We start from the raw sequence: 22,422 nt of genomic DNA, 5'->3' as shown, positions 1-22,422 counted from the left end.
AGGTCGTTTAAGCATCGCCAAAATGCTGAGGACGCTGTAGGAAGTAGGTAGGAACAAAAGCTTGCTAGTAAATCATGGAATGCTGGGCCTTGCACCCAGGTCTTGCATCAGTGCTAACAAGGTAAGTTATGAACGATGCAAGACCAAGGAATTCTTAACTGGTACAAATCACTATTTTGGTTTGCTCTGGTGGTTATCAAGATCAAACTGTAAGCATTACTTTGGATAACATATACAATTATTAGCATAAGTTTCCTTGACTGTGTGTGGAAACTCCTAACCTCATTTGTGGAATCCATGGTTTTACTTAATCTATACTCTCAATCAGGGTGGTTGATCAGATAGGCTCAAGGAGTCGGTGGCAGGGATCAGGACCCCCCAGCAGCTTTTCTTCAAGCCAATGGACTCAGATCACTCAGCACCAAAAGTCTGCTTTTATCCTGTTTCCCATTTCCTTAGCCTGCTGCTTACAGGAACGTGTAACATGGTGCTGGTGTTAACACGTGTGCAAAATGACTACTACAGATGGAAGCTCTTGGTCAAAGCTGGATTACACAACACAAACCTCTATCTTCAACATCATGATGCCACCTAATTCTGTTTCTCCAGGTCTTTAATTTCCAAGCACTGGAGTTGCCTCAAATCCATTTTGGCACAGAGCACATCATTATTTTCATATTGTGCCTGTCTACTCTCCTGCTTTTACCCATGTGAGCCAGGAGAGTGAATAAGGGTTGGCAGCTTCGTACTGAACTATTACATTGCAGAGTACGCTTTAATCAGTGCCCTAATAAATAGCACGCCCAATTAATTGGGACAATTGCCAGCAAGCCAATTCATTTCCCCACACATCAGTGCTTGTAATTGATGGATAAATAGCATGCTTGCTGCTGTCTGCAAGCGTATTTGTTGTAATTAACAGGTACGATTTGGTGCTTGCTGGCATACGTTTCCTCAGCAGTTCTCTGCTCAGTTCCCTGTTCCAGTGCAGTCACAAAAAATAAATAAAGGACAGATTTCCTTTTCAGCATTCCCTTAAATCAACGTAGTGCCTTTCTATTAAGCCAAAAATTAAAGCAACTGAAAGCACTTTTTATGTATTGTATTACTGAACAGTTTTGACAATAAAGTTGCTAAATCTATTAGCCTGTTTTGGTTTTAACTTGCATACCAAATACAACTTTGCCATACCACCGAATAAGTTAAAATAGAGGATTTTTGCTGCAGCTCTTGAACTTCATCTCTTCTTCCAGGGGTTGCATGACAGTTTGCTTTAAAGTGGTGTTTCCTGGTGGCAGGCCTACAGAGGAACAACATATTTGAAATGGGTATATGCTATGATTTACTGTATGCACGTGACACTGTCTCTCATTTGGACACCCTTTGCCAGGGCATTACATAAAATTGAACACAGCAAACTTTTCTAATCCCTGCATTCCTCGCAGATTGCTTTTATGGAGACTGAAAAATTATTGAAAGTAAATGAATTTGAAAAGGGAAACGGTACGGGGGAAATCTCTGGAAAGGATCTTAAAAACCAGCATGGCTATGGATCAAGTGGGGATAGAAACATTCGTGTAATTAAAGAGAATACCATTTGTGGGTTATCAGAAAAGAATTGCCTGTGCTGGCATTCCCTTTGACTTGTTGGCAGGAGGAAAAGAACCACCCTGGACCGCTGCATACGGTTCCCTATTAGTTGTGGCTTCTGCAGAGGCTCCATCTCTTCTTTGGAGCTCGGAGGATTTCTTTCATTACATAATCTGGATACGTTCTTTTTTTTAACCAGATTTTTTTTTTTTTTTTTTTCTCGTGTGTGCAAATTCTCTTTGCACCAATGCTTCTACACTGAAGTTATTATGCCAAAGGAATGCAAGCGTCTAAAGTAACAATGGTTCATTTTCCTTTAATGACTTTGTCGACAGGATGGAGACATTTTTGTGGTGTGATGAATTCACTCGGTCTCCCGTCGTGTTTTCTCCACATGCTTTGGAAACTTTTTCTCTTTCCCCAAGATCTGCGGCCATCCACTCCAGCGAGAGCTTCATTACTTTATATTCATTGTACTTAAATGGCACCCCAGTGGCACTGACCTCCTGGGATGATGGATGTAAATTATACGCTATGGAGGGGAAAATAAAATCTTTTTCGGACTTCTTATGTTGTGCAGAGAAATAAAAGTGAAAACAAATGACAGAGAAAATCAGGCCTATTCAAAGCAGAACTTTGTAAGCATTATGGTTTGAGCAGAGTCCAGTCTGTAAAAGTGCTGAGACAGTTTGCAATGACCTTAGGATCTGAAGGGTGACCAGAAAAGGAATATGATTTTATTTGTGCCCTTTTTTGGTTCTGTGTAATACATAACAAAGCTTGATCAGGTTTTTCTCTCATCTGTGAAGCTCTGTGAGGATTCAGACTTGTGAGGGGGCAGCCCTGGCACTTTTACCAGCTACACAAGCACACAGTACTGTAAGGCACATTGTGCTCCTCAGTCCTATTTGCCTCTGTCTTCTGCTGCTTCTTTGGTTAGCTTGGACTCGATGACCTCTAAGGTCGTTTCCAACCTGAGCAATTCTATGATTCTACGATTCTGCTCATTGTATTTTGTACTGATTAGAGATTTCACAACCACAATAATACCTGCCTTGCTCAGCTGCTCAGCCATTAGTTATCACCTACACACAGAAACGGAAGGAATGTTCTTTCATCAGCCCAGCCCATCATTAGCATTAGCTCAAACCACTTCTGAACCAGTAACCTCTCACTGCGGGCAAAAGCGTTTTGCACAAAAACAAAAATTCATCAGTGAAAGTTCTTTCAGTACTTTTTCAGGCACCTCACCAAGTCACATTGGCTCTATTCACACTCCTGAAAATTATGTAGTTCACACTGGACACGTTAAACCATATTATCACAGTAATTCCCTTGTTAAAATTACCCTGCAGAATTGGCATAGTAACTTCTCTATCTTCTGTATTTTCACATTAGTCTGCCTTACCAATATACATAAAGATATGCATGGCACATAGCACAGAAAGACCAGCAACATGCTGCACTGCCTGTAATGTAAGGCTTTGGCAAATCAAAGAATTTGGCTAAAAACTGGAGCTGTCTTGTGAAAGACTGCAGTATCTCTCACAACTTGACAGAACACTTTGATTTTCCTTTTGGCCAGGAAAATGCTTATCAGTAATCCTCCTTTAGCTGGGGTTGTCCAGATGTTTTTTAAAATGCATAATAGGAAGGAAAAGTTCAGGTCATCCTCACTGCAGTAAGAATTAGAATTTGCTTTAAATGCAAGAATCAGCTATCTTAGTTGCTCCGTTTTGCTTGCTGCTGTCAGTGCTCAGGCTGATAGCAGCTTTCCTGTCATAGACATAAGCAACAGAAGGGAGAGCAGCGAGCAGCAGAATTGCCTTGTCTTGCTAACGCTGATGTGGGAGGAAGAGAGGAGCGGAGGGACTGTCAGGTGTCTGCATGAAGCAGAATGGGAGTGAAGGGTAGCAGAGTTAAAAGGAAAAAATAGAGGAAATGTAGAATGAGGTAGAATGAAGCAAAGGTGAAAAGGCAGAAAAGAGGTTGAACTCAAATAAATTTGGATGCAGATGGCTCTAAGAGCATTAAGATAATTTCAGTGGTTGTCAAAGCTTCCTCCTTCTCTTATTCCTTCAAAGAGACCTTAAAACACTACAGTGCATGTAAAAATATGCAGTCTCTATACTGTGGATTTCTTAGAACAAATCTTCTCAGAAAGCATACAGCTGTTGAGCAGCATGCAGCAGGAAGGTGGGTTAAACATGGCCAGGGCCAAGTGTTCCTTTGGCTGCTAGCTCTCTGTAAGCCCTCAAGAAAAGCAAGTCATGAAGACAGATAGCACTAACAGCCACTCAGCACACCTCTGTTGGTCACAATTAATCATTCCAGTTAATGGAATGACACAAATGAGCCTATCTACCTACAAACCTAGCCACTGAAGTGAGTGAACTGGATGCACCAAACCCTAGAGCTAGGAGGTACTGAGGGTAGTTGAATGAGAAACGCGCAGGCCAAAGGGGCAGGTGTCTGCCTTCTGTGTCCCCTCAACCTTCTGAGCTGACACTACAGGAAGAAAGAAGCACTGCTACAAAATGGAGACATAGGCCCTCCTATGTGACATGTTAGAAGTGAAGCCATCCAGAGGGACCTCAAGAAACTCAAAAGGTGGGCCTGCGGGAACCTTACGAGGTTTAGCATAGCGAAGTGCAAGGTTTTGCACATGGGTTGGAGTAACCCCAGATATGTGTACAGAATGGAAGAAGAACCCCTCGAGAGCAGCCCTGCGGAGAAGGACCTGGGGGTCCTGGTGGATGAAAACACTGAATGTCAGCCAGCAGTGTGCTCCTGCAGCTCAGAAAGCAAATGGTATCCTGGGCTCCAGCAGAAGAGGGGTGGACAACAGGGACAGGGAGGTGATCGTCCCTCTCTGCTCTGCCCTCATGAGGCCCCATCTGCAGCACTGCGTCCAGGGCTGGGGGCCCCAGTACAAGAAAGACAGGGAGCTGTTGGAGAGGGTCCAGAGGAGCCACAGAGATGAGCAGGAGGCTGCAGCACCTCCACGACAAAGACAGGCTGAGGGAGCTGGGCTTGTTCAGCATGGAGAAGAGAAGCTGCGGGGTGACCTCAGTGCAGCCTGCAGTACCTAAAGGGAGCCTGCAGACAGGAGGGGAGTCAGCTCTTGGAAAGGGGAGATGGCAGCAGGACAAGGGGAAATGGTTTGGAGTTGAGGGAGGGCGGATGGAGGTTGAATGTCAGGGGGAAGTTGTGTGCTGTGAGAGTGGTGAGGTGCTGGAACAGCTGCCCAGAGAGGCTGTGATGCCCCGTCCATCCCTGGAGGTGTTGGAGGCCAGGTTGGATGGGGCCCTGGGCAGCCTGGGCTGCTGTGAAATGGGGAGGTTGGTGGCCCTGCATGGCACAGGGGGGTTGGAGCTCCATGATCCTTGAGGTCCCTCTGGTCATTCTATGATTTTGTGTGTGGAAGATATTTAATTACCTCAATGCATTAAGCTACCAGCATGGCTGCAGGATGCATTAGATTGCAGTAAGGACCTATTGGGATTTACAAAGCAGCAGCACGTTTGGATTTGCACACAGGTTGGGGACGGGGAGTGAGCAGCCCCCAGGAGCCGTACAACGACAAGCAGCGATGAGAGCACCCCGTTCTCCTCAAACTCTTCCCGGCTGTTCAGAACCCAGCCCGCCCCCAGGCCATGCCCGCAGCCCGCACCTGCCCGCGGTGGGCGGGAAAGCGGCCGAGAGGAACGGCGGAGGCGGGCAGGAAGCGGCGACGGAGGAGGGAAGCGGCGCAGCGGCGGCCCCGCCTCGGCTCCACCCCTCGCCCTGGGAGGCCGCGGCCGCCGCGCGGCAGACGGAGACGGCGGCGCTCCGCGGCCGCCGTGTGGCGAAGCCGGCCCCTCCCCCGCGGGCGGCGCCATTTTTCACCCCCCCCCCAATCGCTGCCTGAGCGTCTCCACGCCGGAGCCGCCACCGCCGCGGCCGAGGGGGGAGGCCGCGGCCGTTCGCCCCCCCCCCCCGGTTTCTCGCTTCGGTTCAGTCAGCGCGTAGAGTGGAAGGGACGAGGTTCAGTTCCCGCCTCTCGCTTTCCCGTTTCGGACAGCCGCACACGTTGGGGGGGGACCGGGCACCACCAAGCTCCTACCTTCCTTCCTTCCTCCCCGCACACCTCAGCCTCCTCCATCCAACATCCATCCATCCATCCATCCCCGGGGTGAGCCTCTCAGCGAGTCGCCGGCGCGATCGCAGCCCGACCCGCTCTACAGAGCCGGGTCGATCCCGGGGGCCTGGCGGGACGGCGCGGACCGGGCTGCGGGCGGGCGGGCGGGCGGGAGCCGCCTGCGGGAGCTCGCTGCCGAGCCGGCGCTACGCTCGGCTCTCCGCGCTTCAGGCGGTGCCGGGCGGCGCGAGGAGGAAGCGCTGCTCCAGCTCCTATCGGGAGCCCCGCGATGCTCACAGGGCGTGCAGCCGGGGCTGCTGGCGGAGCTCCGCACGGGCTTTTCTCGTGGCCTGCGGTGTTGTGGGGCGCTGGAGCTTGCCCTGCAGCTTGTGTTGTCTCTGGGTGTTTGGGAGAGGGTTCTTGTTGGGACTTGGAGTTATGTAACCGAGGCCAGCCCGTGGCCTGCGCTGTGCTAGAGGTGCTGCTAGCCCCTGTCTGATGCTGCCTGCTTGTGCGGCTCTGCTTTGTGGGCTTTACTTTTGTGTGCACAAACAGAAGAGGTGTTTTTTTTTGCTATAAATAGAGCCTATCCCTGCAGACTGTTAAATGCTACAGCCTAGCGATAGCTGCTGTCTGGGACAATATTCTCTGTGTAGGCTTTGAGTGGTTTTATTCAAGGCCAGGCTGGATGTGGCTCTGGGCAGCCTGGGCTGCTGGTTGGTGACCCTGTACACAGCAGGGGGTTGGAACTGGATGAGTGCTGTGGGGCCTTTGCAACCCAGGCCATTCTATGATTATTTACTAACTGTACCTGCATATCTGATCAACTGCTGCTTCCTAGAAGTTATACAAATGAATTCTTTGCAGTCGATGAATGCAAAACAATACCTATGCAAAATATTTATTACTGGGTGTGTGGAGGGGAGGTAAGAACCCGGTATTGTGGGCTGTCAGATGTGCTGTGCTGCGTTAGTGGCCTGTTGTGAGACAGCAAATTTCCTGAGAGTGAACCTGTTTCAGGGGCTGCAGTTTTGTTGATGATGTACTTTAGCTTTCTTTTCAAGTCTTTGATCTCACTCCCACGCCATTCTCTTCCTTGGTACAGGCCTCTCTTTCCTTTTGACTTGAGGCACTGCAGCCAGTGCTGTGCTAACTCACTTGGCAGGGCGCAGTGCATCATCTTTCTTCCCTCTTAGATATTTTTAAAGTTGTTGACCAGATGCACATGGCCTGGAAGGTGATGTCCTCCTTCCTATTAACTTTGATGGACTATGCACTGACTTGTATTTGTACATTACTAACGTACAAATCAGATTTTATTTTCTTTTGGTGCATTTTTGTACTTTGTATTATCACAGTGTAGACGTGAAAGCTGATGCTGCAAGCAGTGTTTTCAAGTGCAGCAGTGTTCATGGCTTTCTGAAAGTCCCACATCTGAGTCTTGTGGATATACAAAGCTTTCCTGAGGTAAAAAAAATTTGTAGCTGTGATGATTCTGGAGAGCAGCTTGACATCTAGCTGGGACATGTGCAAAGGCAGAAGGGACAACTCCAAGGCCGTGCCTCTGAGAAGTAAATGAGGAGCTTTACTGGCTCTTTACTCACAAGTTTTGAGTATATGAGTTTGGAAACATTGCCTGAGGCTTTACAGAATTCAGTAGCCCTTAGACTGTTTTGCAAAGTTGTGAGTGTCATAACCAACTGAGTGTTACCAACCTGTGGAGGACTTAATTTTGGATAGCACAGAATGGAGCTGTTTGAAATGGGATTAGTCAGTTTGTAACTTATCACAATAGTCAAGCTATTATTTAGCAAGCTACCAGTACTTTAAGAATTGCTTATGCAATAGTGTGAAGAGATACTGAGCATTGTGTTGATGTTGCTGTTGTGCTGTGGTTTCCTCGAGCATGAGCCCAGGCAGGCTGTGTATTTCTGGGTCTTTCTTACAAGAGTGTTTTAAGGCATTAGGCCAAATCTGAGCAAGTGATTATCTTGTAGATACTAACTGAGTTGATGCTCTTGTTGCAATTGTGTAACATCCAAATGTGTAAATATGCAGTGTGTAAAGAAAAGGAAACCAGGCCTGTGTTCTCATGGAGCTTGGCAGCAGTGACTCAATTAGAGCTTACCAGGAGCTGGTCAGAAAACTGCAGGCCAAAGGTATCGATTAGGAATGGTATTGATTAGATCTGTCATTTATGGTGCTGCACGTAATCGTCATTAATTTGAAGTAATATTGTTAAGTGTTCATCTGCAAGCTAGTGCAGTATACATTTCTATTCATAAATAATCTTTGGCTTTTCACTACTCCTGTATTTCACATATGTTTAGAGTGTTGTGTTTGATTACAATCAGTTTCACAGAATCAGCTGTAAAGTTTCTAGTTCCCACAGCTGCCATTCTGCCATACATCAACAACAGTAATGGTAAAAAGAGGCCGAGGGCTTGTATGGAAGGGGTGAGCTGAGGCACCTCTGCCTTGGCCCAACTCAGAGGAACATCTCTCAGGTGAATCAGAAGAAGTATCAGTAGAGATAGCCAATGTTAAGCACACTGGAAAATGATTTGCTTAATAATGAGGAAAAATGTTTTTCTTATTAAAAAAAAAAAAAAAAAGTAAAGAATAAAAAGAAGAAAGAATACATTTCAATGGAAATCTCTCAGAACTCATCTGTGATTGTGATATCTCTGCAAGGCACCGGCATCCTGAATGTTCTGTCTACTACATCTGCTTATTAAAACTGTGAGGTGTGGCACTTGGGAGCTGTGTTTAACAGTCAGGTTTTAGTTTGTATGAATGGTTGTGGCTGACATTAAAGCTATGCTGTTCTCATTGCAGTTTTCTTCGTACTAGGTGTGCGGATAAGTAACGGTGGAAGATAACATTTCCTGCTTAAGAGCACTGAAATATCTGATGGCAAGCAGTGATCTCAGAAAAGAGAGGAACAGTTCAACAGTAAAAAAGAAAAAAAAATCTGAGCTGTATATTTGATGCTTCACTGGGGATTTTTGATATACTTGAGGAAAGTGGTGGTGGCAAAGTGTGAAGAGCTGATATGCCAGAGCGTTCAATTAAGGTCAGGTTTGGAACTGTACTAGGAATGTTAATAGTTGTTTATGGATTGTTTATAAATGTCCATGATTGTACTCCAGCCAGTGGACAAAAGACAGCTCAGGGTGATGGGGAAGAAGGAGGATCAGTGTCATGGGTTAGGAAGGCAGCGCCGTCTTGAAAGGAATGGAGCAGATGGAGGCAGATGAAAGAAAACAAGAGAAATTATACAGAGGAAAGCATAACTAAAGCTGTTGGTAAGAATAAAGTTGTTTTTGCTTTGTAGAGGATAGAACAGCGTTAGCAGAACCTTAGAATTGAGGTTCTCTAGATGGAACTGAAAGTAGGTGTGAGCCTTGATATTGATGGATTTTCTTGTAGGCAGATGAGCAGCAAAGCATGCTGGTAGAATTAGCTTGGGCTCTGTGTATTCATACATGAGCATCTTACCCTTCAAGAAAATCAAGGTGACAGGTTGGGGTCTGCTAGAATCCTGTCTGCAGCTTCCAAGGATTCAAAGCCAGTTTCTATCAGAAGACATACAAGCACGCTATATTTGCTTCCCTGCAAGCTATCAGTGCTCACTGTGGGAAGGTTATGGTCACCACACTGAACATCTATACAATTATTAAAAATTAGTTACAGAATAGTCAGAATGCAGCCGAAATAATGCATTATGGGGGGAGACAAAAACCACAAACTTATTGCTAGTGCAGTCAAAGTTACAAGAGCTGAATTCTGGAAGCTGTGGAAACTTTTCTGTTGGTTCCAAGGCGCTCAGCCTTTGTGCTGTTCTGTTTAGGTGTCTTTAGAGGGAAAGAAAGTCATTGGTGTTAATGTGCAGTGCAGTTTGCTGCCAGAAGTGGCACGGAGTCCAGCAGAAAGTGCTGCACGTTGTGTTCAGAGGGAGGTGAGCGTATCTGCTGGGATAGTTTTCCGTGTTTTCTTGGTGAAGAATCACTTGTGAGGAAAGGACAGAGCTCTGATTAGACTTCAGTTAGAAACTCAGAAGTATCTGTAAACATCTCCAGATGTGGAGACATAACTGTGATGTGAGATTATGCTGTGTATTTCTCAGTCGCAAATCAAATAGTTACATCTGTGTATTAATATTCCTTTAGCAGTCCAGACCATTCTGTGCTACATTTCTGAAGGGGCTTGAATAACTGTCATGTCTGACTCATGGATTGACAAATAATAGCTTAAAATATGAGACCATTCTGAGCCATTTCATGTCAAATGCAGTCGTTATTATGCATAACTGGATCAGGAGGTTGTGCTTTAATCTGTAGCTGGTCAGTGACTTTTCTTTCCCTGCTAAGTCTGTGAGAGTTGTGCTTCTTCATGGCTTTCCTTTAAGGTCTTCAGTAATTGTGTACAAAGGTAATTTCTTACCAGGTGTGGGAATGGACATCTAGAATTACTTCCTGTCCATTTGTACGGAACACCACAGTTGTAAAGACAACATCAGAAAGATGCATTTTAATCACTGGAGCAAAACCTGTACCTCCATGTGCTTGAAAATCTGTTTTACTCTGCATCCCGTGTATGCTGTATTATACTATATATGTTATACATGCTATCATAGAATCACTCAGGTTGGAAAAGCCCTTAAAGATGATGGAGTCCAACCCCAGCCCAACCATCCCACCCCAACTCTACCAGCCCTCCGCTAAGTCATGGCCCTGAGCACCACATCCAAACGGTTTGAAACACAGCCAGGGATGTATATCTGAATTATTATTATGCTGCTTCTTTAATTTCTAAATCAGAGCAAATGACTGAGTGGCCTTCTAAAGGTAAGGGATAAAAATGGGGTTCGGATGTGTTCTTATTATGCTGGTGGGTTTTCCAAGCTTGTTTAATTCTGATGAGGAATGTCATGGTCAAAAACAGTTTGTTTTTTTTTCTGGGTGCCAGAAGTTGGGCTCTGCATTAACAGCTATGAGCTGAATCACAGAATAGTTTTGGTTGGAAGGGACCTTTAAGATCACCCAGTTCCAACCCCCTGCTGTAGGCAGGGACACCTCCCATGGCCCAGGCTGCTCACAGCCCCATCCAGCCGTAGGGGGCATCCACAGCCTCACTGGGCAACCTGTGCCAGTGACTCACCACCCTCTCAGTAAAGACTTTCATCCTGGTATCTAATCCAGGTATTTCTGTTAATCACTGTCAAGTAAAGCTATCATAAGCATCTGGTGTATCAAGTGATGAGGGACATGGGTTAGTGAGAACTATTGATGATGGGTGGATGGTTGGACTGGATGATCTTGTAGGTCTTTTCCAACCTTGGTGTTTCTATGATTTCTGTAATGAAAGGAAGCAGCAATTGCAGGTGAAATGTGTTCTCCTTAGGGTGAATGGTGCAAGCATTCTGCTTGGTGATGCTTAAGGTAAGTCTAGGTCGTTTGTGTGTTGTGCTCATTGGAGACCTTTCGCTCTAGAACCTTCCTGGTTCCAGCCTGCTGGAGCAGCTCAGCAGAACTGAAGAACTTTGAAGTTTTTCTTTGTTTAGTTATTCCATGCTAATGGTGATCAGTACAACAGTGTATGTACAATGTACGTGGTCTTTCTTTTAAATTTTGCTCCTCCATTTAGAAACCCAGCCTTGCACGCCTTCAACAGAGTTTACAGTTGCTTTCTTTCTTTCTAAGGAAGTGCACCAACAAAAATCTGTTTTCCTGTAGTTAATTGAGATCGTACATCTCCAGTCCTAGAAGACTCTCTTACACTTTTGTGTGCTGGCGAGCCTGTGCCTGCAGTAAGATGCATCGTGGTAACAGGATGGTTAACTGGTTGCCCAAGGAGGCTGTGGATGCCCCATCCCTGCAGGCATTCAAGGCCAGGCTGGATGTGGCTCTGGGCAGCCTGGGCTGCTGGTTGGCGACCTGCACACAGCAGGGGGTTGGGACTGGAGGAGCGCTGTGGGCCTTTGCAACCCAGGCTATTCTATGACTCTGATTTTATGATTCTATGATTAACCTAGTTACTCTGAAGTAAGGGATGTGAAAAGAAAGCCATTACTTTTAATTTTGTGTTAACTAATAGTCATCTTGGCATTTAGTTCCTGTTTTGTTGTTGTTGTTGTTGTTTGTTTCTACAGATGAAAATATCATTCTGCATTTTTGCATGATTTCAGGTTAGATGCAAAATATATAAAGAACAAGAAAAGAAAGCTGGTACCATACTGCTTGCCTACTTGATGAATTAAGTCATTGTAAATTCTACAGTAATGCATTTAATGGAAGAATTTGTCTCAGATCTCTGTGTTTTTCACTAGTTCTGTGCTTCCCATTACAGTTAGACATAAGAACATTTACGAGGATAGATTAGTTACTTATGGGAGTTGATTCTGCAAACACTTGAGAGATGCTGAGAAGAAATGTGGCCACTGACTGACTGAGATCAGTTGTACTCAGAGCTCTGCTAGGCCATTCTGATTCAAATTTCCCTCCTCTGAGAAACACTTCTGTTTTAAACTGACCAGCTGACATGCTCAGTTGCCTTTGCAGAGTGAAAACTGCAGGACTAGAAATGTTTGCTCTCCCTGCTTGTGCTTGAGTTATTGAGCTGTATTGGTGGACTGTTGAGAGTGGACATGGCCTCAGATCCTTATGGCTGTGCTGCTTAATGCAAGTATCTGAGGAGTCTTTGGAAATAGAAGATGGAAGTATTTACAGTGTTGGTTTTTATTCAGAAAATATGTTATTGTTATTATTTTTAAGACTGCTTCTGTTTGCTCCAAATACAATTAAGAAATCAGTAGCTTGGAAATGTGATAATTGACAGCTATGGGCTGTATGTGCAGCCTGTACATTAAATTCAAATTTCAGTTCTTCCCTTCAAGTTCTTGAACTTCCTACACACCTCTCAACTGGATCTTGAAAAAATACATCTATATGGGTTGTACATCAGGCTTGTTGACTGAACTGTAATGGTGAGCTTGTATTGCTTGGGAGCTTCAGAATGGACATGGACAGAAGAGATGGCTATAAAGCAAAAGTCTGCTTTGTATTTTCGCTCAGTAAGAGAGCTGGGCCTATGTTTAAGAAACAACTTAGAATTAGCTTCCCTCAGCCAAGAACTCTTGTCTTCTGCTGTTTTATGCAGAACAAATACTGTTTTCTGTTGTGACTGTTTTATTTTATGTTTTATTTTGGGGATTGGGAGGTGATCATCCCTCTCTGCTCTGCCCTCATGAGGCCCCATCTGCAGCACTGCGTCCAGGTCTGGGGGCCCCAGTACAAGAAAGACAGGGAGCTGTTGGAGAGGGTCCAGAGGAGCCACAGAGATGAGCAGGGGGCTGCAGCACCTCCACGACAAAGACAGGCTGAGGGAGCTGGGCTTGTTCAGCATGGAGAAGAGAAGCTGCGGGGTGACCTCAGTGCAGCCTGCAGTACCTGAAGGGAGCCTGCAGACAGGAGGGGAGTCAGCTCTGTGAAAGGGGAGATGGCAGCAGGACCAGGGGAAATGGTTTGGAGTTGAGGGAGGGCGGATGGAGGTTGGATGTCAGGGGAAGTTGTGTGCTGTGAGAGTGGTGAGGTGCTGGAACAGCTGCCCAGAGAGGCTGTGATGCCCCGTCCATCCCTGGAGGTGTTGGAGGCCAGGTTGGATGGGGCCCTGGGCAGCCTGGGCTGCTGTGAAATGGGGAGGTTGGTGGCCCTGCATGGCACAGGGGGGTTGGAGCTTGATAATGCTTGAGGTCCCTTCCAACCCTGGCCATTCTGTGATTATAGATAAAAGATATTAAGTCACAGTCGATGTTTCTGAATCTCTATTTGTACTAAGAACTATACATGTTGTTATTACTGTACACGTGATTGCAAGATTCTCCTTATGAGAAGAGAACTTGTGGAAGCTGAAAGGGTGTATCTGGATAGGACCTCCTAATTGCTACTTGCAGTCAGCGCTCATCAGAAGCTCTCTTCTCTTTGCTAGAGTTCATGATTAAAATATGGCATGTTGAAATAATCTGTGCCCTAATCTGAACATCTGAATTCGTTTTATAGAATATGGCAAACAGCTGCATTTTGGTTTGGAGCTAAAACAAATACAGTATATTGACCCACTGAAGATTACAGTAGGCTTTTCAGTTCCATGTTAGCTGTACTTATTGAAGAAAATTGATTTGAGAGTGCTTCTGCTTTTGAATTATTTTCTTTTTTTTTTTTTTTTTTTTATGTCCGGAAGAAAGGAAATAGAACATACGGATGATGGGACTTTGATGTGTAAAGAAGTTAATTATCTAAACCATCAAACAAAACGTGGGCTGTGGAAGTAATTATTGTGAAGGGTCTGACAAAGCCTGACAAGCTGTTGGTTTTTTATGTCAAGAAAATGCTGTACACCTGCTTGATTTGAAAGTTAAATCATTTGGTTGCAGTGGGAAGAGCAGAGTTTTTGGTGAAGCGGTAGCTGGTAAGCTTTCAGCTCCTTAACCGATACTTGCACAGATGTACAGCCCTGAGGTTTTTGAATGAGACAGTTCTCATCCATTTGGAGGACAGGAACCTTTAATCTAAACTAGGACAGTTGTAAATCACAGCTTTTCTACTGACCCAGCAATGGCAGAACTGTCCCATGATGTGGGGGAGGTAAGAATGCCTCCTAAATGACCAGACCAGACTATACACCATCCACAGCCTCCTTGGGCAGCCTGTTCCAGTGCTTGCATATTGAATGTCATTAGACTTACCTTCCCCCAACATGAGAGCTCATTAGTAAAGACCAGAATGACTAATTGCATGAGAATGATGTATATTTTTGATCTTACTGTTTGTGTAATGGGATACTGTCTACCAAATGAACAAAAGAAACCCCCCAAGAAACAATATGGCCAGCATTCTGCAGGTGTTTACAGGTCTGAAGCCTGGACATTATGTGTAGATGAGGTGTAGATCAGCCCAAGGAGGCTGTGGATGCCCCATCCCTGCAGGCATTCAAGGCCAGGCTGGATGTGGCTCTGGGCAGCCTGGGCTGCTGGTTGGCGACCTGCACACAGCAGGGGGTTGGAGCTGGATGGGTGTTGTGGGCCTTTGCAACCCAGGCCATGCTGGGATCCAAAGAAATTAATGGGTGCACTGGAGATTGCAGTGAATGGGAATGCACATGAAATCCTCTGTAAAATGGCTGCTTTATGGAAGGCTGTCAGGCAGAATAGTTTTGCTGTCTAATATTTCTGAGTGAGAGTTTCCACGGTTGTCAGTAATGCTTGAAGATAATGTGTAGCCCTATAGGATTTGGGAACTCTTGGTGGTGGGTGGCTGAACTGGATGATCTTGGAGGTCTTCTCCAAGCTTGGTGATTCTGTGATGGTCTGTATTAACTTTTACTGAGCAATGCTGATAGTGTGGTGTGGAATATAAATATATAGCTACTAAAGCGAATGCAGTTTGTCTCAAATAACAAAATGTAAAATATGGATAAACTTCTGCTTCTGCTACATGAGTATCACTGCAGCTTCCTCCTTAGTCCCTTATGTGTGAGTATACTGCTTTCCTAGAAACCCTCTGTTGGCGTCCTTCACATAATAGATGCACGTAAAACCTTTTACCTTTGTATGTCACTAATTTGATTGTTTAGTTTCTGTGACTCTTTGGTAACTGCTGATTATGGCCGGATCCTGCCAACACTTAAGCTTGGTGTGTAAGTTCTTGTGATTAAAATCAGGCTTCAGTGGGAGTAAACATGTGATTAAAGTTACACATGTGCATAAGTGCTTGCAGGATGGGGACCTAAATTAGAATCTGCTTGAAGATAGAAGTCTGTTCAAATCTACTTGAAAGCAGTCATAAAGAATGTGAGCCTATCTCTAACTGCATGATGATGTCCCTCCACAAGCTATTGTGTCATTAGTGTTCCAAAATGCTAACTCTGTCATTACTTTCTGGAAGTATCTTATGCATATTCAGTGTTACATCATTCTTCACTCCAAGCCTCCGATTTGTGATGGGTTTCAGTGTTTTACAACGCAGTGCCATTTTTAATATGGTAACTTACTTCCAGGTTATATTTTTAGAAAATAAATTTATCTTTTTACACTTTAAAGTTAAAATCTGTTTAGAAGTCTTACAGCAGAGCAAGTTAACATCTGCTTTTCATCATCAATGCTACTGCTACTACTGACAGTGCAAGGACTGAGCAGTACGAGTGAGCTGATGTTAGTGGGCAGCAGGCTGGATAGAAGAGGGAAAATGCCATGGAAATGTGCTCTGTTTATCTGAAGGCTTGCATGATGGGTGCAGTTCTGTGTTTAAAAATAATATCGAAGGGGAAAAATGAAACTCCCTATTCTACGTTTGTAGAATTTTCCATAAATAAACTTGGATTTCTTAGACTTGGAGTAATTTAAGATTTTTTTAAGAAATTAAATTACTTACAGGCATTTGACTTGCATTTTATTAAGGGGAATGTACATCTGATAGATTTGCTTTATAGAATAAGAGTAGAACTGGGTTTGATTTGGACTTTTTTTTTAATAAGAAATTTGTATAGCAAAGCTATAAAACATTTTGTAGAAAGACGGTGCCTTCAGTCATGTAGGCTTTATCATGATGTGCATTTCTCTTTGAAACTGGAGTAGGACTGGAAAACAGGACGGGGATGGAATGGCTGACAGAAGTGAGGTTCAGTTTGAAGGAGAGCCCACATAACTCTACAGCTCGACAGCTACCCTCCTGCTATGGTCTTTCCTCTCATCACAAGTGATAGGATATGAGCAAATCACAGAATCACAGAATGGCCTGGGTTGCAAAGGCCCCAGCTCCAACCCCCTGCTGTGTGCAGGTCACCAACCAGCAGCCCAGGCTGCCCAGAGCCACATCCAGCCTGGCCTTGAATGCCTGCAGGGATGGGGCATCCAAATGGCCTCCAGTTGCAGCAGGGAAGTTTAGATTGGGTATCTGATGGTGGCTAAGCAGCAGAACAGGCTGCCCAGGGAGGTGGTGCATCCTCCATCCTTGGTGGTACTTGGGACATGTGGCTGGGGGGCTTAGCGATGTGCTTGGGCTCTTGAAGATCTTCTCCAACCTAAGTGGTTTTCTGATTCTGGTATGTGTTTCAAAAAGGAATTAATGATCCCAGTGCTCATTAAGTTTTCTGTTTGTTTCTAATACTGTTTTGCTGTTGTGTTGGTCTCAGTGGAGGCAGGCAGGGACTGATTTATCAGTGCTTGCAATACCATGGCAGTAGAAGAGCATGTGTTAAGTAGCAAGACATCAGTGTGTATGAATATAATATATTCCAGAATAACAATAATTTATTTTAATGCTTTTTCTTTGGTGCTTTTAGGGCACTTCTGAATGAGTTCCTGAGAAGATGAGTTGAAAAATAGCACGTTTTCAATGCTTACAGTAATTACAGTAAATATCTCTCTCCTGTGGGCTCAGATAGGATTCTTTTTGCATACAGAGCCTTATGCTCATGTCCATCCTGCATAGCTTTTCTTCCCTATTGAATATCTAGTGTGCAACATACACAGCAGCCTTTAGGGTGAAATTATTCTACAGTTACTACAAATTTCTCTTACATGTTCAATTAGTAAAATGGGCTTTTTCACTTGGCTTTCTGAATAGTTTTCTTTGAGTGTTGACTGAAAGGCGTTATGATGCTCTGTATGCAGAGGCAGGCTTGAAATTTCTACAGCATGTAGAACTGTGTGAGGGATGCAGTTGTTACCATTCTTTCATATGTTCTCTAAAATAAAATGTATTTGTAATTACTGCTATTTCTTTGTTCACTCAGATGAGCAGCACTGTGGCTAGCCCGATGTCAGCGGCTGCTTCTTCAAGCAGTGGAAGAGGGATGGGAAAATCAACAAGCTTTACTCCTGAGTTGCAAAGTATGATGTAAGTAACCAGCCTACCACTGGTAATATCTGCTGCTTGGGTATTTCTTCTAGCTAGCTGCCTAGAACGTGTGTTTAAGGTGATGGGGATGAGGGGAAAGAAGAGCAAGTATTAGTGCTGGACCTTGGTGATGGTTCTGGATTATTTTTGAATGGATGTTACTTTGATTTGGAGAACATTCAAAGATAAATAAAAATCCCATCTTCTGTTGAATGGAGAGAAAAATTCTGCTGACTAAATTAATGTATTATTAGTGTTACTCTAGGAAGTCATCAGAGACCTCTCTTGCTCAGACCTTCATCAAAGAAAGCTGGTTCCTATTGTCATATATGCTTATTTAAATAGATGTTTTGTATTGTTTTGTATTCAGTGCTAATACAGAAAACTAGACTGACATCAAGGTATTTTGCATGGAATTAAGACCCGAAGTGATTGTAAATAACTGGGCTTTGGCTGATACAAAGTAAAGTTGTGACGAGCATCACAAACAGAAGTTATTTGTTGTTGTATATTGAGTGGATTCTTGGGAACCTACATTATCAGACTTCCAAGCTGTGATATTGCATGATTTTACAGTTCACTTCTGAAACTGTGCTGGTGGATGATCTCTGGACAGGTGGGCTGTGTCTCAGAGGTGCTTCCATAATCAGAAGGATTCGGGCTGTGCAAGATTTTATCCTGGCTGGTAACCTGTTATGCTGGGCTGCCTGCAAAACTTCATTTGGTGGAGAGCAACATATTTGTCAAGAATGCGACCTCCCTTTTTTCCCCTTCTCATGTATGTCCAAGACGCTGTGCTGTTGGGATGGGGGGCTTGGAAAATCAATGAGTTTGTCCCATGTGGATTTGTATTCTTGATTTACCCAGCCACTTGAAAGAGTTATTCAGCTTAGAGCTAAAAGATACGTTAACCTCTGAGGGTGCAGGTAGAAAATGAGGCTGTGATGGCTTGTGTCTAACTTGTGCATTTATTCTTTAATATATATGATTATGAATGTTACTTATTGAGGGGGAAAGGATGCACACTTGCCAATTGCTGAGATCAGCAGCACATAAAAGGGAATGTTGCTTTATGAAATCTTGCAAAAGTATTTAAAAATTATTTTAAATGCGCATCTATTAAGTTGAAAATGAAATGAAGAAAGCTAGTCCCAGAATACCAAAATGTAAATCCATGTTTTCAAGAGATCCTGGTGAGGTTTTCGGTCTGGAAGATTGTTCAGGATGTTGTCTAAGAGATGATGAGATAAAGTAGGAAGGACTTAAAAAGGAATTAATTTGGGGCTACTGATCTCCGCTTTGGCAAGATCATTGAAAACACTCAATATTTGGAAGCTTCCTTTTGCTACACTGCTTCGTATTTTTCAGTTCCTTTCAATAAGCTGTATTAAATTAAAATGGTTAAAGCATCCATCTTCTGACCTACAGATGGGTAGCTGCATTTTAAAAATAGGGAAATCTTGATTCAACCTATGGACGTGCTGATGGGCTTTAGGATGCCATCCTTTTGATCTTTTTACTTCAGGTCAGTAGTAGTTGAACATACATTCATTTGTGTGCATGCGCTCTTTAATGTCTTATAATGCACAAGTTCAGATTTTTAGATGGTTTTATCTTAAATGCCCCATTCTCATCCTTCTCCTTTCCATGGTGTTAGAGCTGAATACTAGCCAAGGGGAATGTTAAAGCATTATTTATTGTATATAGATTTATAAATGTATAGATATTCTTTTTCTGTCAGTTGTCTTCCTCGGCTCTGCAGAAGTTTAAAGTATCTCAAGACTCCATAGATTTGCCTCCATAAAAACTACATTTGTCTTCCTGTTGTAAGGGAAACTTAACATCTTAGTATTGCTGCGTCAAACTACGTGCTCTCCTTGTGTTTGGTTCTTTTGTAGTTGTGAAGGAGTTTGCTCAGGAATTAAAAGGTGTTTTGGGTCACTTCAGGCTACGTGTGGAACCTCCTTTTATGTTTGTTCTGATCACTTATGGACACGACCATGTGAGCAAAGTGGCAAATCTGCCCCAGACCTGTAGAATCATAGAATCACCAAGGTTGGAAAAGACCTAAAAGCTCATCCAGTCCAACCGTTCACCTATTCCCAATAGCTCCCACTAAACCATGTCCCTCAACAGGTCCCCTTTCCTTCCCTGCTCTCACACAACCTGTCCCTAGCAGTCTCCTGTAGCTCCTTGTTGCTGCTTTTAGCAGGGAGGATGTTGTGTCATATGTTGCAGAGTTACCTTCACTGTCATGTAGCATTTCCTAGTTTGAGTGGCTATATGGGCAGAGTATATGAAAGGAATTACTTGCCTCTATAGATTCTACAGAGTTCCATGCCCAAAAGCAGATTTGTTTTCAGTTAAACGTCCTTAAGAGAATGTCAGACTGCTGTAGGTGCATGGGATATGTTCCATTGCAGTATTTCTTAGTATAATGTAGATAACAAACAATTTCCCATGTGGTGAGTCTTGTGAAGTAGGTGAAAACTGTATTACAAACCTAGTGTCTTTCTGTCTGTCATGAGTTTCTGCTCAGATGGAAAATGTAAATTCTCTCCATTAACAGAACTCTGTTATTGTTCACATCTATAATAGTCATTGACACTGAATTTTTATTTTGTGTGTGTGTATGTGGAGAAAACAGCTGTAACCATGTTTAAAAGCAAAAAACCAGCTATGAAGTGTGGTGCCGAAGAAGCCTGAGCATCTCTTTGGGTCAGTATCTGGTTATTTCATTGTGTGCTTCCTGATAAAGTATTTTGAAACTACCAGCTGCCCTCCTGCCAGCATACACACGATTCTGTCAGAACGCAGAAGTTATTGTTGGCCATATAAATGGAAGAAGTAGATGTTTTCCTTCTACTTCAGAACTGGTGAAGTTATACAGTGAGAGCTATACAAACAGTCCTTCTGTGCTTTAGAGTAACAGCTTTCACAGTTTCATTAAAACAGTAGCAACTGAAGAGATTCTTCGAATGTAATGAACACATTGAAAAAATACATTCTCATTGTTTTGCTGGGGGGGGGGATCAAAAAGGGAATCTTGAAGTGATAAAAGTGTCAGGGATGAACCATGCAGAGGAAAAATGACATCTGTTTCTTTTGGCCTGCACCACAAAATGAAGTTACTACTCCAGAAGAACTTTCCAGGCTCTGACAGAAGCTGACATTTTTTATAAACTACATAATTTAGGAAGTTACAGATTGTCCCATGTAGGCAATTTATAACTGATCCATGCTGACATCCTAAGATCCTGGGAAATAGAAAGGCCAGAGGATTACAGTGCAGAAAAGGTGACATCTTTCTTAAAGAAAAGGGGGATTGTAGCTGCACTGTTTGTCTTTGGAAGTTGAGTGAGATCTCCTGATTCAGGCAGTCTGTATGAAGTAATACAAAGAGAACCTTCAACTTGCCCTGCCTTTCTCAACTAAAAGTATATGTGCTGAGAAGATGAATTTCTTACTGCAAAGTAAAGTGTTAATAGGGCTGTAAGCATAGAGTCACAGGAGGGTTCAGGTTGGAAGGGACCTTTAAGATCATCCAGTTCTAATTATGAATGGTGTTTGGTAGTTGGAATGTTGGTTCCCCAGAATTTTTATGTGATACAGAAGTTTGTGAGTAATTCCATTGAAGGTGGGGGGGTTATTTGTATGCAGTGTATGTCACAAATGCTGCACCTGTTTCTTGAACCAAAACATTACGGAATTAAATGAATCTTTTGGAGTAATTATTTTGTTATGATAAGCTCATAAAGCAGGAAATGTGCAGGAGCCTTGAAATGTAATTGTAAAATAGTGACAGAAGTTGTCTTAGGATGCATAAAGCAGTTTTTCACCATAAGCATACATACATGTATATGTATCTACACTAATAATACAATTCTGGTTTTCCATTAAAGAGTATTTTAAATATTTGCTCACATATGAGATGGGATTGAGAGGGGAGGTTTAGGTTGGATCTGAGGAGGAAGTTTTTCCCTCCGAGGGTGGTGAGGCACTGGCACAGGTTGCCCAAGGAGGCTGTGGATGCCCCATCCCTGCAGGCATTCAAGGCCAGGCTGGATGTGGCTCTGGGCAGCCTGGGCTGCTGGTTGGCGACCTGCACACAGCAGGGGGTTGGGACTGGAGGAGCGCTGTGAGCCTTTGCAACCCAGGCCATGCTGGGATTCTGTGATTCTATGATATGAAGAAATTTTTGTGATAGTCAAGAAAAAAATCTGTTCTCTGTAATATCTCGTGTGAAGTACAGCTGGGGACAGCATGCAGATGCTGACTGCTTCTCGTGTTAGTGTCAGACTGTCACAGGCTGCACAAATGCACATCCATTTACAAGGCCTTACCCTTTTGCATGGACATATCTGGCTTTTCATTGTTAAGGCCTTGCAGTTACATGCTATTTGATCTAATAATGATTTCAAAGTATGTAATGCTGTCTAGAGTTCTGCCTTATGCTTTGTTTGTGTTTAGGTACATTACTGTGCTGCCACAGAACTTATAGCAGAAGGTGTTAATAATTTTTAACAGAAGTTTCCAGCATGTCTAGTACGCTAATTATTGTGAAATTATTATTTTCCAAAGTTGTTTTTCTTGATTCGGTCTGTTTATTTATCTTATGAAATCTCTTACACAAAGGAAATAGAGGTTCTGCTCAAGATTGGCTTCTTATCAATATAATACTTTTAGGAATTGTGAGAGTAAAAATTGTAGTTTGGTAAAAACGTATTTAAAACTACCCTTTTGTAGTAGAAATACTAAGTCACAGCTTGCATCAGTGATTGAGCACCTGGTGGGAAGGCAGGGCCAACTCAGGGG

General features: G+C 43.6%; 2 protein-coding genes across 3 annotated transcripts in view; one reads left to right on the top strand and one right to left on the bottom strand.

Annotated features, from left to right (window-relative positions):
- Window positions 1–22,422, bottom strand: part of RUNX2 (RUNX family transcription factor 2) — a gene marked incomplete at both ends in the record, with an annotated part of 149,122 nt that overhangs the window by 100,808 nt on the left and 25,892 nt on the right. The gene's annotated exons all lie outside the window — the stretch shown is intronic.
- SUPT3H (SPT3 homolog, SAGA and STAGA complex component) overlaps window positions 17,504–22,422 on the top strand; it is a gene marked incomplete at both ends in the record, with an annotated part of 256,234 nt that continues 251,315 nt past the window's right edge. For both annotated transcript variants that reach the window (XM_079532801.1, XM_079532800.1), the window contains one exon: window positions 17,504–17,607. In XM_079532801.1, the coding sequence (XP_079388927.1) occupies window positions 17,504–17,607 (104 nt within the window). The remainder of the gene's footprint in view (window positions 17,608–22,422) is intronic.

This window comes from Tetrao urogallus (genome assembly GCF_951394365.1).
Source record: "Tetrao urogallus genome assembly, chromosome: 2".
Taxonomy (NCBI): Eukaryota; Metazoa; Chordata; class Aves; order Galliformes; family Phasianidae; genus Tetrao; species Tetrao urogallus.
This window is presented reverse-complemented; position numbering and strand designations above follow the sequence as displayed.